The sequence below is a fragment of the Phyllopteryx taeniolatus genome, chromosome 5, assembly GCF_024500385.1.
Source record: "Phyllopteryx taeniolatus isolate TA_2022b chromosome 5, UOR_Ptae_1.2, whole genome shotgun sequence".
NCBI lineage: Eukaryota > Metazoa > Chordata > Actinopteri > Syngnathiformes > Syngnathidae > Phyllopteryx > Phyllopteryx taeniolatus.
The window spans coordinates 26199333-26215833 of NC_084506.1; the positions used below are offsets into that span (position 1 = coordinate 26199333).

Genomic DNA, 16501 nt, shown 5'->3' on the forward strand with positions numbered 1-16501 from the left:
CTCCAATTGTTTTGTGGAAAAGGACTGCGAGGTTCATCATACAATCCACAGTGACGGTACGGTAATATAATAGTGCAAAGAAATGCTCGGCTTCACTATCGCTCCACTATTTTAGTTATTTTCCTTAGTAAAAAGTGTATGTGATTGTTGTTACTTTTTTATTGACACTTTAAGAATATAGCTTTACTGGCGTGCTAAGCACGCAATGCATTTGTTACTTTTTCAAAGTAACTGTGGCAACACTGCTCACCCCAAAAGATCCACAAAAAGAGACTTTCATTAAACTCGTCAGGATTATCTGGCACTGATCCCTGAGTAAATACCCTATGTGGGTCAATTGCGGGCTGAGACTGCTTGCATTGCGTTGATATCAGCGTCCAGATGTTGATACACACGATGCATCATTCATCGCTGTGATTTAGCCGTGTTCCCAAATCAGTGTGACAGATGGTCACTTGCAGCTATTTCCTTTCCCATACAAAATACAACACTTTCATTCATATTTGAGCTCTGATATCTGGACTAGAGACATTCCCATAAATACTTTTGATGGATTTCTTCACCTTCGTGATAGGGTAAGTCTCCAAGCATTATGTGTACTGTAAACAGAGGAGGCAAAACTACTCATACTCACGTATCTTTTACTGTTACTGTAGTACAGATACTTGTGTGAAAAATTCCCTGGCAAAGTATAAGAAGGGGCATTAAAAAGGAGAGAATAAGGAGAAGTCGGAGATGGCAAGATGCTCTAAATAAGAAAAGGAAAGAAGCTCAGACAGGAGAAAGAAGAGAAGGTTCAACAGTATATCAACCCAGTTTTTTCATACGCAATGTGAGTCTGTTAGTAGTTCATGTGATGGAAAGTTCTGGAACGTCAGCGTGTTGTCTTTTCCTAACTTATTACCTAGCTCACTATTCTCCCCAATAAAGCTCATATTTCTGACTCTTGTTTTAGTTACATAATCGATTCAGGCAAACTATTAGCAAGCTGCTCTGCTCATATTCAATCAGTCAAAAAATGATGCACGTTCGGAACAGATATGTTAAGAGGAGCAGCAGGAGCTGTTTTTCTGTCAGTCACCCCCACTTGAACATGCCCAAGTCCCCACTGAGGAGGGAGGTGAACAGCTGTGTGTTACATGAATTGATTATTATGTTGATTTTAAAAAAACTAAGGAAAATAAATTGTTCTGCAATGAAAAGTCTATTGTCGATTACGATTTTAATAGTCGAGATAGCATCAGCTATCTCTGCAATATAATGTTTGGTAAGGAGTTTAGGACTGTCACCGCCTGCTTAGAGAATACTTCTATTGCATGAATCTGGCATTGTTCTTTTCACAAACATGGTAATATACATCCATTCATTTTCTGTACCGCTTCTCCTCACTAGGGTCGCAGGCGTGCCGGAGCCTATCCCAGCTGTCATCGGGCAGGAGGCGGGGTACACCCTGAACTGGTTGCCAGCCAATCGCAGGGCACATACAAACAAACAACCATTCGCACTCACATTCACACCTACGGGCAATTTAGAGTTTTCAATCAACCTACCACGCATGTTTTTGGGATGTGGGAGGAAACCGGAGTGTCTGGAGAAAACCCACGCAGGCACGGGGAGAACATGCAAACTCCACACAGGCGGGGCCGGGATTTGAACCCCAGTCCTCAGTACTGTGAGGCAGATGTGTTAACCAGTCGGCCACCGTGCCGCCAAACATGGTAATAGTCAAAAATATTACCAAAATGAATGTTTTATGTACAACTATCAACATTTTCAACTGGCCTGATGGCCGGCAGTGGGGTGACTCTGTCAGATTTCTTTTCACAGGGCCAAAAATCTCTGGCAATGCCCCTGTGTAGAAGTACTGATTCAACTCCTTTACTTCATAACATTGAAAAAAAAAAAAAGGTTCAGACTCTAAAATGTACTTGATCAAGGAGAGGATGAGAAAAGTAACAAGCTTATTTTGACCATGTAAGTTTTCAAATGTATGAGAAAAAATAAAACAGTCATCAGAAAATTTATACTGAAATACATGAAAGATCTTAAGAACAGTAATGAATTATTTGTACTTTGTCGCTTCCCACCACTGCTATCCAGAGTAGAAACATCCCTGTAAATACTTTTGATGGATCACCTCACCTTCGGGATGCTGTACGTCTCCCGGCATTACGTGTACTGTGAGATATGCTTTTCAGAGATGAGTTCTCGCCGCAATACGTGTATTCTTGATTGACTGCACTACAAAGGCATCTCCTGACCTGCACTCAGCATATTGTATGTGATGCAGAATCACAGTGACAGGCAGTCAGAGTCAACGCCAGGACTCACAGTGACAGTCGCAGCTATAAAAAGATTTCTTTTCTCCACGACTTCCACATCCAAGAGGAAATTACACAGCCATCCATCCATTTTCTGCAGCACTTGTCCTCAATCGGATCACAGGTGATCTACAGCCTATCCCAGCTGACTTTGAATGAGAGGTGGTTTACACCCTGGACTGGTCGCCAATCAATTGCAGGGCAGATATAGACAAACATCCATTCACACTCACATTCTCACCGATGGGCAATTTAGAGTCTAAAATCAATTTAACACGCATGCTTTTGGAACGTGTGAGGAAGTCACCGTACCTGGAGAAAACATGCACACTCCACACAGGAAGGCCTTAACCCAGGATCTCAGAACTGTGAGGTAGACATCCTAACCACTACTTCACCATGCTGCCACAAATACTTAAAGTATACATGTCCTAAAGCCATACAGATCCAGGGCTTTCCACCCCACGGCTCCAAAGCAGCATGTGGTTCTTTCATCCTACTGTGGCTCTGCGACTTTTGAAATTGAATTATGAGTGTCTTTAATTCACATTTAAAGGAGTTAGTTTGTTTTTCAAATGTAATTCTAAATGTGCAGATCATGGTATCCTTAAAACATTCAAATGAAATGTTTTTAATTGTGTTTTTTCCTCAAAATATGTGTCACGACTGCCGATGTGCGACACCTAGCGCCAAAACATTTTTAAGTGTATGACCAGGCAAAGCATGGATAGATCCATCCATCCATCCAGAGCTAACCAATCTAAATTACACACTACTCAATCTCAGAGGATTTAAAACGCTGGAATAACTTGCCTATATCACTACTGGGAAGAATAAAAATGAAAATCTCACCTCAAAATAAATTAGTTCTTCTCAATTTTAAGACCACATTTAAATGGTTTCAAACATTAGATTCTGCTGTCATAAGGTTATAGTCAAAAAATAAGAAAAATAGAATTAGTGTATACACTCTTCAGAAAAGTAAACAGGAGGGAGGCCTAAAGGCTCCAAACTTTAAGCACTATTATTTAGCTAACCAATTACAATACCTCATCAAATGGATGCACCACAATGAGGAGCATCATTCTTGTCTAGAATTGGAACAAATAGACTGCAACAACATCAAACTCCCAAAACTCCCATTTACTGTATTTCCACAAGTCTTAAACTCCATAAATGCTTCTCGAACCCAATAATCGCATCCACCTTAACGGCTTGGTGGAAAAGTTTAGAATCTGCAAGATCTCAATTAGCTCCCATTATGCTCTCCCCAATCTGGCATAATCCAGATTTCAAAATTAATAATATACCCCTTCATTTTAGCACATGGGAACAACATGGAATTGACCACCTGCAACAACTATTAATATAATAGTATTAATATAATAATATTTCTAGGACACGTGATGAACTGTTCCAATAATTCCAAATAACAGGTGGAAACTTTCTTCAATATAATAAATTAAAAGCAGCAATAGAAAAAAGAATAGCAACACTCCAGAGCACCCTCGAACTGCCGGAGTTTGTCAAGCAAATAGTGAAGCTTCTTCCACAAAGGAAAATAAATCTCTCAAAAGTTTATAAATTCATTTCATGCACTAAATCAATGCACTTACCAATCACTAAATGGGAAGAGGACCTTACCATGTCCGCTGACCGTAACTACTGGATACAGATATGTAACTATACGTTTAGAATGACAAAAAACACAAGTTTACAGCTTATACAATATAAAGTGCTCCATAGAACACACTTTCCTCAGTACACTATGCATAAAATGGGTTTCTCTCCATCTAATATATGCGCGCAATGCACCAAAAATACCCCAGACACCTATTTTCATGATATATGGGAATGCACACCAATTCAATGCTTTTGGTCTTCGGTTACACAGAAACTCTCTTATGTTTTGAATTTCAGGATTCCACTTTCCCCAAGATCGTGCATACTTGGTGACTTGCGCATAATCGATCTCCCTAATGAATATTCACAATCATTACTCGTCGCGTTAGCTGGCGCTAAGAAAATAATTTTATTCAACTGGAAAAACAAACGCGCTATTAACATCAATCACTGGCTAAATCTCATCATAGAATATATTGCGTTGGAAAAAATATCAGCAGAATGAAAAAAATCTATTACATATATACGTAGATAGCTGGTCAACCTTCCTCAACGTGCTAAATCTAGACTCTTGAGTCTTTTGCCTGGGTAGTGTGCCATCTGACAATAACAAGACTATTTTGTAAGTGTAAAAGTAAACTTTTGACTTCTTTATTTTTTGTTGTCGAGGTTGTTTTTGTTGTTTTATTATTATTATATTTGTCATTCTCTTCATTTTTTCTTATTCATTTATGTGCTTGTGTTTTTTGTGACCCCCCTGTCGCTCCTCGGGCCTGCTTCCTCCTCTTCTCTCCATTCCTTGCGTCCCGCTGCGGACAGCTCTTCCTCTTCTTGTGGGGGGGCCAGGTAGTCCCCTGCGGGCTGTGGGACCTGCTGTGGAGTTTTCATCCCTGCCTGGTTTGTGGGGTCCTCAGCCACCACGGTGCAGGCACAGTAATTGCAGTACACTTCCATCAGCCATTGTGCATTCAAAACAGTGTCAATTTTGTGTCTTCATGCACACACCCCTGCGACGTATTTGCTGGGTGTGGGGTCACTCACTTATTGTGACAAATATCTCATGAATATGCGAATTGCATGAGTATTCCCTCACTCACACACTCGTCCTATAGACCTTTAAAATTTACAGTCACTCCCACCACTGAAGTTGTACACGTCCCTGGTCCTGCATGCTTCTTCTCCTGTCCTTGTCCTGTCCTATCTTGTCCTGTCCTTCCCTCACAAGGTGTAGCACTACTGCCCCATACAACTCTCATATCTAATGTTTCATTATTCCAGATATGTAATGATTTACTTTTCTCATCTTGTTTACAATTACTGTTTTGTTCTTTTAGACTGATCGACTAAGATTCTGAATAAATATCACTTATAATACTAAGAACCCACAGCGGCAGCTTAAAAACTCCACTGTGACACAGTAAAACTGTTCCGGCGTAAAAGGGATACAGATCCTCCATTCTGCTTGACCTAACAGCCGAAAAAAAAAAAAAGGTTAGATTCATCCATCCATCCATTCTCTGCAGCGCTCAGCTTCACTAGGGTCACAGGTGTGCTTGAAGCCTTTCTCAGCTGAGCTTGGGCGAGAGGCAGGGTATACCCGGAATTGGTCACCAGCCAATCGGAGAGCACATATAGACAAACAACCATTCACACTCACATTCACATTCACGCCTACGGACGGTTTAAAATCGTCAATTAACCTATCATGTATGTTTTTGAAATGTGGGAGGAAACCAGAATACCCGGAGAAAACCCACACAGGCACGGGGAGAACATGCAAACTCCATACAGGCACGGCCGGATTTGAAGCCAGGTCCTCAGAACTGTGAGGCGTATGTGCTAACCAATAGGTTGCCATGGATACTGTAAATCCAGAAAAAGAAAAGTTCCCAAAGAAAACAGAATTCTTAATGCTACATTATACTATATTATAAACAAACATCGCTCACACCTCACAGATGACAGCTTACAATTGTGTGTGAAAACAAAGGTGACGTCTACAGCCCTGATGTCCATCCATCCATCCATTTTCAACACCGCTTATCCTGGTTAGGGTCGCGGGAGCCTATCCCAGCTGACTTCGGGCGAAAGGCGGACTACACCCTGAACTGGTCGCCAGTCAGTCACAGGGCACATATAGAGACGGACAACCATTCACACTCACATTCACACCGTCACTGAGTGGGAACTGAACCCACGCTGCCTGCACCAAAGTCAGGCGAGTGTACCACTACACCATCAGTGACTTAGCCCTGATGTTATTTGATTTTATTTGAAATTATGACGTGTCAATGCTGTGCACCGAGGTTCAGGAGCAAAAACCACATTAACCAGGTAAAATACATCTTTTAATTGACTATTGTTTTGAAAATATATATTTTAAATTGTTAAGTGAAATAGTCCTTTTTTAATTTAAGTTGACAGCTGACTACACGGTCCACACGCGATAATGACGGAACACAAAAGCAGATGGAATTTTTTATTCGCTGCAGGTGGATAATTTAAGATTGGCTTTACTTTCATGAATAAGAGGAGGAATTCAACAGACACTATGTTATTTCAAAGTGAGCTTCAACCAACCGTCTTTTTTCAGAGTTCAAAATGTTTTGAAATAAAATGTTGTGTTCTCTGTAGCCGTTCATTGATTTTCATAAATGCAACACTACTATATACTTTTTTTTCTTTTTTTTTTTACATAGAGGTAACAAAACAAACAAAAATTATATATGCAGTGTTATCCTCACTTTAGATGTCAAAAGGCTTTTGTTGCTCACAATGATTTTCGTCTGTTGTTTTTCTGTGGGAAATGGTCCAAATGGCTCTTTGAGTATTTAAGTGGGAAAACAGGCATGGTTATTATTCACATGGTAATTTTTAGTTTAACAAGTTGCTGTATTCCACTTACCTGATTATTGGTAGCTTGCGGTTTAATCGGGCTAACTGATTGATGTTAATTAACTTGGTTGCTTAAGATAACTCGTCCGAACTTTTAACTCACCTTTTTTTTTTTTTAATTGGGATGTCTCCGAGAGCAGTGCCGCAAAGACAGTCGGAGATTTAGAAAAATCTATTTTGAGATGAAACAATTGTTTTCAGATGAGCCCTGGGGCTCATTCACAGAGAGTAAATGACTCGTCTAATCAAGGCGACAGCCACAGAATTGGGAGGGATTTTAAAAGTACTCGTATAGGAAATGCCACCTCATGCTGCTGAAGAAATCGGCGTGAAAAAATCATGTTCTTGTGTGTGTGTTCCTGTGTGTGTGTGCGCGTGTGTTTGTGAGAGAATGGGGGGGGGGGGGGGGGGGGCATCGTGACAAAGGCTGATCGGCTTGTGTTGAAACTGCAAAAATTTGCCCAACTAAAATATAGCTGTTCAAATCCTTTCATTGCCTGATTTGAGAAGATTAATCCTCTTCTCTCCTTTAGAAATTGGGTTAGAAATTGTCAACATCTCCCATGAGCCAATCCGATCTTAATTTGGGTCTGAGGCGGAGCACCCAGGACTGGTCGTCAATCTTCAGAGCACATCTAGACAAACAAGCATTCACACTCACAGTCACACCGATGGACAATTTCATGCAAACTCTACACAGGAAGGCCAAAACTGAGATTCAACCTCAGAAATGTGAGGTAGACGTGTTAGCAACCAGTCCACCAGGCTGCCCATTTCAATTATTTCCTATGGGAGAAATTGTGCGGTGTCTTAATAGATCTACTGTCACTGTAATTGGAAAAGCAAATGTTGATCATTAGTGTGGGAACTGTAGTATAAGAGCTCAGTTTCTGCTAACTTTGTTGTTGTTTTACGTGTGGTCATGTAGGTTGTCAGACACACACTCTCCCATCCATTCGTTTGTACAAGGCCCTCCACATAATGGCCATCCGCATGCAAGGCGGCATACAAATAGAGCAGGTGAATATTGTAAGAATACATGCCTAATGCTGACGGCCCGTGTTCCCGTCCTGCCTCACACGGACGGCCTTGCTCTTTTGTACAACTACTTCAAGCACAGTATGTTCAGTCATCAGTCACTTGCCAGGAGGCAACACGGGCTCGGGATGACGCCAGTACATTTTGTGCACCTTCCCAGACACCATGGGATGTCCCTCAGTCCGTTGACGTGGATTGTTTGTTCAGGATAGATAAAGCGAGTAGAGACCTCCCCCAAAATGTAGCCCAGCCTTCCTTTTCTTCCCTCTCCTGGCCCTCTCCCTCCACCTGCCTCAGCCTCTCTGAGCTGGTCTGCTCAAAAGTCAGCCTCAAGCTCCTTCCGCAAACCTCCTCCAAGGGGGCCTCCATCAAAGAGCGTTACTGAGCATGCATCTTTCTATTTCTCGCTCCCCCTCCTGAGAACGGCTGATTACCGTTCGCTCCACGGGCTAAGTGGGCCAGATAGGAAGGCTCAGCTGGAAAGAGGGAGGGCGAAAGAGAGAGAGCGAATCCTTTCTCTGAACCTCTTGCTTCCCTGCAAAACCCCTAAGGTGCATACACATGCACCGGAAACACTGGCGACAATGCAAAATACACCAACACGTAGTCAAAAAAAAGACTACACACCAGCCCACGTGTCATTTAGATGGAGACACACTGATAGACGCCTGCGGTGAGTGTGCGAGGCTAACAGGCCACTTCATTAGAAACAAATCACATAATCCAACACAAAGATCTTCATAATAAATATCCATCCATTTTCCGTACCGCTTATCCTCACGAGAGCCACGGGCGTGCTGACGACTATCTCAGCTAACTCTGGGCGAGAGGCGGGGTACACACTGAACTGGTCACCAGCCAATTTCAGGGCAAATCTATCTATCTAGTCCAGTGTTGCGTTCAGGGGGGTGGGAAATAGGTCTTTTTCACAGAACGCACGCACGCACAGACACAGTATATACATGTACTATATATGTGTGTGTGTGTGTGTGTGTGTGCGTGTGTGTCACTATACACTTCCCTTTTCCTATTTCCTTTCAGGTATCATTAGAAGAGATGTGAGGCCCTCAACATTTGACAACTGAGGCTTTGCGGTTTTTGTAAGCATATCATTTCTTTGCCCATGACTCGCCAATTCACATTAGAGCAGCGTTGAAACAATTTGCTGCCTGGCAACACGTTTTTCTGTTCTCCGACCGCAGTTCGGCACCAGTTTGAGCAGCTTTATGGCCGTCACACTGCTCAAACGCGCAGGGCAATTTACATTATCCATGGCAAGTTTCTCGAAACAGGATCTTTTTGAGTATACTATACATGTAGTGGAAGGCAAGCTACTAACGCTACTGATGAAACAAAAATTAAAAATTAAAATGAACTCATAGAGCAGGCGTTCGTACAAAGCAAGGGAAATTCATCAACAAAATCAAAACAAGAGCAATTTGTAGTAAGTTGACAATCTTAAAAGCTGTGTTTACTTGAGGGTCATTAATGTTTACAAATTGGATCTTGAGATGGCACGGAAAGTGGCAGAAACTGCTTTTGCTTCTAAAAATCATTTAGCTTTATTCACTGAGGCTTTATGAAGAGAAATGTTACTATTTTAGTAGTTGTAAATAGTATTTTGCATCTTTTCCTATCTAGGAAAAAGCTCTGTCTAAAACCAATTTTTGTATTAGTAGTAATCGTTTTAGCAGTTTTCAGGGGGGTCACACCTATGGGGGATGTGGGTGTCACAACCCCACCACACCTTTTTGACATCCACATTTTTTTACCCTGACAACCCCCCCCCCCCCCCCCAAACCATCCCCCCACCACCAAAGACGATTTTTGTTTTTTTTAAATAGCATTGTATGCCGTGTAAAATATTATTTTTCATATATCCCGCGTCCTGCAAAAACATGAACGGCGTACCACAAATGGCCCACGGGCCGAAATTTTGACATATGTGAAATACAATGAAAAGGATAAAGATGAGAGTGTCTTTCTCTCATTAGATGACATAGTGGTGTACTATGAAGCAAGGGGAGGTAGTGGTGTGGTGGGGTGTGCGCGTTCACGTGGGGCACGTGCGTCTCATCTAACAGCAAAACATCGGAGGCCTGTCGGTAGCCCCATGAGACGTGAACAAGCTGCACATTCATTAACAGCAGGAGTAGCAACGTGCACCGCATCACATCACACGCCAGGCTGCCCCCACACATATTTTTCACACACACACACACACGCACACGCACACGTAAGCATGCATTACACAGATATACACACATGCATGCATGTATCACACATGAACAAATACTGTATGTGCATCACAAACTCACGGCTACAGTACACACAAACTTATGCATTACACACACACACACATTTCACACACAAACACACACATGCATACATAACACACATGCATGCATCACACATACATGTGAGGGGCCGTTATGGTCATTATTCAGGATTAGCTCTCTCACTTACTATTCAAATGCTTTCACACACACACAAACTACTGAAAGGCTCTCATAAACACAACTCAAACACTCTCATACGCACGAGTCTTGCTCTCATAAAGACTGCTCCAACACTCTCATACATACACATGCGTTGCACACACCTACTGTATGTGCATCGCACTTCTTCTTTTCCTTTCAGCTTGTCTCGTTGGGGGTCGCCACAGTGCGTCATCCTTTTCCATGCAAGCTTATCTCCTGCATCCTCCTCTCAAACACCAACTGCCCTCATGTCTTCCCTCACTACATCTATCAACCTTCTATTTGGTCTTCATCTAGTTCTCTTGCATGGCAGCTCCATTCTCATCATCCTTCTACCAATATACTCACTCTCTCTCTTCTGAATATGTCCAAACCATCAAAATCTGCTCTCCTCAATTTTATCTCCAAAACATCTAACCTTGGCCGTCCCTCTGATGAGCTCATTTCTAATCTTATCCGACCTGGTCACTCCAAGAGAGAACCTCAACATCTTCATTTCTGCCACCTCCAGCTCTGCTTCCTGTTATCTCTTCAGTGCCACTTTCTCTAATCCGTACATCATGGCTGGCCTCACCGTTGTCTTATAAACTTTCCTCCACCCGTTCCAACCTGCTTGGACCCGTTTCTTCACTTCCTTACCACACTCACCATTGCTCTGGACTGTTGACCCCAAGTATTTAAAGTCCTCCACCCTCGTTATCTTTTCTCCTTGTAGCCTCACTCTTCCCCCTCCACCCCTCTCATTCATGCACATATATTCTGTCTTACTTCGGCTAATCTTCATTCCTTACCTTTCCAGTGTGTGGCTCCACCATTCTAACTGTTCCTCCACCTGCTCCCTGCTTTCACTGCACATTACAGTGTCATCTGTGTACATCATGGTCAATTTGTCACCACTGCAAAGAGGGGGCTCAGGGTTGATCGCTGATGCAGTCCCACTTCCACCTTAAATTCCTCTGTCACACCGACAGCACACCTCACCACTGTTCTGCTGCCCTCATACATGTCCTGTACTATTCCAACATACTTCTCTGCCACTCCAGACTTCCACATGCAGTACCACAGTTCCTCTCTGGGTACTCTGTCATAGGCTTTCTCAAGATCTACAAAGACACAATGTAGCTCCTTCTGACCTTCTCTGTACTTGTCCATCAACACCCTCAAGGCAAATAATGTGTCTGCGGTACTCTTCCTAGGCATGAAACCATATTGTTACTGATAAATACTCACTTCTGTCCTAAGTCTAGGGTCCACGACTCTTTTCCATTACTTCATTGTGTGGCTCATCAACTTTATTCCTCTATAGTTCCCACAGCTCTGCACATCACCCATGTTCTTAAAAATGGGCACAGCACACAATTTCTCCATTCCTCAGGCATCTTCTCACCCGCTAGAATTCTGTTGAAAAACCTGGTCAAAAACAAAGCTCTCCTAGATGCTTCCATACCTCCAGAGGTATGTCATCAGAACCAACTGCCTTTCCATTTTTCATCCTCTTTAGTGCCTTTCTAACTTCCCCTTACTAATCATTGCTGTTTCCTGGTCCACCACACTTTCCTCTTCTACTCTTCCTTCTCTCTGATTTTCCTCATTCATCAACTCAAAGTATTCTTTCCATCTATCCACCGCACTACTGGCTCCAGTCAATACCTTTCCAACTCTGTCCTTAATCACCCTAACCTGCTGCACATCCTTCCCATCTCCATCCCTCTGTCTGGCAAACCTGTATAGATTTTTTTCTCCTTCTTTAGTGTCCAACCTGGTATACCTGTCATCATATGCCTCTTGTTTGGCCTTTGTCATCCCAACATTCACCCTACATTGCATCTCTGTGTATTATTGTATCCTCTCCTCTGTCCTCTTCTTCTTAGCCAATCAATTTCTTTGTATGATTTCCTGTACTTTGAGGTTCCACCACCAAGTCTCCTTCTCCCCTTTCCTACCAGAAGACACACCAGGTCCTCTCCATCCTGTCGCTCTGATCACGTTGGGTGTCGTGGTCCATTCTTCTGGAAGCTCCTCCTGTCCACCGAGAGCCTGTCTCACCTCCTCTCGAAAAAGCTGCACAACATTCTTCCTTTCTCAGCTTCCACCACATGCCTTTGTCTTCTTAATCTTCCTCCCCACGCCCAGAGTCATTTTACACACCACCATCCTATGCTGCCTTGCCACGCTCCTCTACCACTAATTTGCAGTTAGTAACCTCCTTCAGATTACATTGTCTGTGCACGATGTAATCCACCTGCGTGGTTCTACCTTTGCTCTTGCAGGTCACCCTATATTCCTGCCTCTTCTGGAAGAAAGTGTTCACTACAGTCATTTCTATCCTTTTTGCAAAGTCTACTACATCTGTGCCTCCAAGTTCCTCCTGGATGCCAAACTTACCTATCACTTCTTCCTCACCCCTGTCTCCTTCACCAACAAGTCCATTGCAATCTGCACCAATCAGGACTCTCTCTCTGTCTGGGATGCTCAGAACGACATCTCGCTCCTTCCAGAATTTCTCTTTCACCACTAGGTCACATCCTACCTGTGGGGCATAACCACTAATTACATTAAAAATAACACCCTCAATTTCAAGTTTTATCATCATCAATCGATCTGACACTCTTTTCAACTCCAGGACATTCTTAACTAATTCTTCCTTTAAAATAACCACTACTCAATTCCTCTTCCCACCTACACAATGGTAAAACAATTTGAAACCTGCCCCTAAACTTCTAGCCTTACTGGCTTTCCACCTGCTCTCTTGGACACACAATATATCTAACTTTGTCTTTATCATGGCGGCACGGTGAACGACTGTTTAGAGCGTCTGTCTCACAGTTCTGAGGACCGGGGTTCAATCCCCGGCCCCGTCTGTGTGGAGTTTGTATGTTCTCCCCGTGCCTGTGTGGGTTTTCTCCCACATCCCAAAAAACATGCATGGTAGGTTAATTGAAGACTCTAAATTGCCCGTAGGTGTGAATATGAGTGTGAATGGTTGTTTGTTTGTATGTGCCCTGCGATTGGCTGGCAACCAGTTCAGGGTGTAACCCGCCTCCTGCCCGTTGAAAGCTGGGATAGGCTCCAGCACTCCCGTGACCCTTGTGAGGATAAGCAGCTCAGAAAATGGATGGACGGATGGATGGATGGATGTCTTTATCATCATGTCAACCAATTCCCTAGCTTTTCCTGTCATAGTCCCAACATTCAAAGTCCACATTTTCAGTTGTAGGCACTGTGCTTTCCTTTTCTCTTTCTGCCTGAGAACCCGCTTTCCACCTCGCCTTCGTCTTCAACCCACAGTCGCTGAATTTCCATCGGCACCTTGCAGGTTACCGCCGCCCTGTATGTTAACGGGACCAGTGACGTACGTTGTTAACCCGAGCCACGATCGATCCGGTCATATTTTTTTGGCAAAGTTTTAAACCAGATGCGCTTCCTGACGCAACCCTCTGCATTTATCCGGGCTTGGGACCGGCCTACAGTTTATACTGGCTTGTCGTCCTCATAGGGCTGCATTTGTCACACACAGACGCACACTTGAATTACACATAAATGCATTACATAAACACATACACACACACACACACACACACACAAGCATGCATCACAAATACACTCACATGCATCCACTACACACGCACGTCTAAATTACAAACACATGCAATACACAGACACACACATCCATTCAGCAAACACACAAACACACACATACTGTACGTGTATTTCACACAAGTATGCATGCATTAAACACACGCACACACATTCACTCCACGCACATGCATGCATGCATTACACACGTATATATCCATATTGCACGCACGCACGTACACACACACACACACACACTCATTGAATATACAAAAATGCATGTATGCATTACAAACATACACACACATACCTTTTACAAAGTTACACACATGCAAGCATGCATTACACACACGTATGTGCACGCAAATGCATTACACACAGCGCAGATATAATGCATTACAAACACACACACACGAATGCTTTACACCCGTACATACATTAAACATGCATGCATCACACACGCGCGGGCACGCGCGCACGCATGAACACACACACATCACAACACACGTGTGCAGGCCCACAGCTGTTTGTTACGTAATGATAATCCAGTTTTCGTTTTAAAATAATCCACCTCTCTCTCTCTCTTTCTCTCTCTCTTTCTCTCTCTCTCTCTCTCTCTCTCTGTCAAAAACAATAAAATCGTATTTTCTTTAACTGAGCAGCTGTGAATGTGCTTGCAAGAAAATAATGCTAACCTTTATGGTGCAATTAAAAATTCTGACGAAAATGAGGGAAAATCATGCTGGGATGCGGCGCAATAGATTCAGCAATAGAGCGCAATAGTAGTGTATGTTACTTATAGTATTTTTCCAATGCATTTCTGAACTATTTTCGCTGTCTACTCACTCGGACGTCTTGGCGAGGGCCAATGACCGACACAGAGTGGTCGGGGTCATCGGAACCAAGGAGCGGCACCCGCTGCAACTCCCGCCGTTATCCGGCTCGCTCTCGACAGGCGAATCCGAAGTCGGCTCGGCCGGAACCAGCTGCATGTCTCCCGGGTCCAAAGGTTCCGTGGGAGGGGGCTGGACCACCGCGGCCCCGTCGACTTGTTGTGCCGGTGCGGCCGCCTGCTCCGGCGCGGGGCTCGCCGCGGAGTTTGCCGCGGAGCTCTTGGTCTGCGGGTCCTGAGCGAGGTGGAGGTGATGGAGGAAGCCCACGTCGGGGTGAAGCTGATGGTGGTGATGATGGAGGAGGTGGTGCGGGTACGCAGTGTAGGGATGCTGATGCTGCTGCACGCGGACATCTCGCAGGTGCCTGTTCTCCCCGATGAGCTCATCCACTCGCCGGTCCAGCTCCTCGATGCGGGAGCGCTGCGTCTGGATGAGACTTTGCTGGTTCTGCACGATGGTGGTGAGCTCCCGCAGGTACAAGATCGCCTGCACCGGGTTTTCCAGCAGGCTGGAGCTCATTCTACAGCCAAGGCTTGGACAATGGCCAGGAAGAGAGAGGCAAAAGGACGCGGAAGAGAGGAAGATGATAGGGACGAGCTCTCCTTGGGGTTGTTGTTGTTATTTTGTCTTCTTTCAGAAGGATGCAGCGACAGTCCTCGCCTGCACTTGTGCTCCCTCCCTCCTGTCTCCCTCTCTGATTGCGCTGAGAAGTGCTGAAGAGAGGAACTAGATCCAGCTGTGATGGGAGGGAGGGGGAAAGACAAGGAGGAGGAGGCGCGGGGAGCCACTGGTGCGCCATTACGCACAGCCGCGATCAAACTTCAGGGCAAAGACGCACCCTACAGGCGGTGCGACATCAAAGCAGCACATGAAGGTTAGATTGGCCACAATACCATTTTTCATATGGCCTACGCACAAGCAGTGGCTTGGTCTTGGGACACTTGTGAAGAATCAAACTCGCATCATCTGCATGAAGTAGCATGTACTACATAACCACTACACTATCCGAGCTCTGAAATGCACTTAGACTAAAGTACCAGTACTAAGGTAATAAGTTGGTTCTCTTTTTGTTTTTGTTTTTTAGCCTGTTTTGATAATTTGGCACAATGAACATGTATTTTGTTTTTTAAACCAAGAGCTAGCTAGTTAGCACTGGTTCAGACTTTTAGGCTATCAAAAAAAAAAAAGCAATGTAAGTTTTGAACTGCCTATAGCAAAAAAAATGCTTAATTAGCTCATGAAAACATCCATCCATTTTCTTTTGCTTGTCCAGGGGTCAGGTTGTGGGGTCAGCAGCTTAAGCAGGGAAGCCCAGACTTCCCTCTCCCCAGCCACTTTTCCGAGGGGATCCCGAGGTGTTTGCAGGCCAGCCGGGGGACATAGTCTCTCCAGCGTGTCCTGACTCGTCTCGGTGCGACGTGCAACGAACACCTCACCAGGGAGGCGTCCAGGGCATGCTAATCAGATGCCCGAGCCACCTCATCTGGCTCCTCTCGATCTGGAGGAGCGGGGGCCATAGGGTAGGGTAGGAACTGGCCAAACTCTGCCAGCGGTCGTACAGGGACCGAACAGCCCTTATTAAGAGGTCTAGTACCTCATACTCCAGGGAGACCCTCCACAGGACACGGCACACGGTCAATCGTCTTCTCCAGGTCCACAAATCACATGTAGACTG

General features: G+C 44.2%; 1 protein-coding gene across 3 annotated transcripts in view; it reads right to left on the reverse strand.

Annotated features, from left to right (window-relative positions):
- The window catches only part of iqsec3b (IQ motif and Sec7 domain ArfGEF 3b), a 68367-nt gene extending 52837 nt beyond the window's left edge, over window positions 1-15530 (reverse strand). For 2 of the 3 annotated variants that reach the window (XM_061774221.1, XM_061774222.1), the window contains exon 1: window positions 14780-15530. In XM_061774221.1, coding sequence (XP_061630205.1) covers window positions 14780-15345 — 566 coding nt within the window. In that variant the 5' untranslated portion in view covers window positions 15346-15530. The remainder of the gene's footprint in view (window positions 1-14779) is intronic. The other variant, XM_061774223.1, reaches the window with a different exon arrangement.
- Between the last annotated feature and the right edge of the window lie 971 nt (window positions 15531-16501).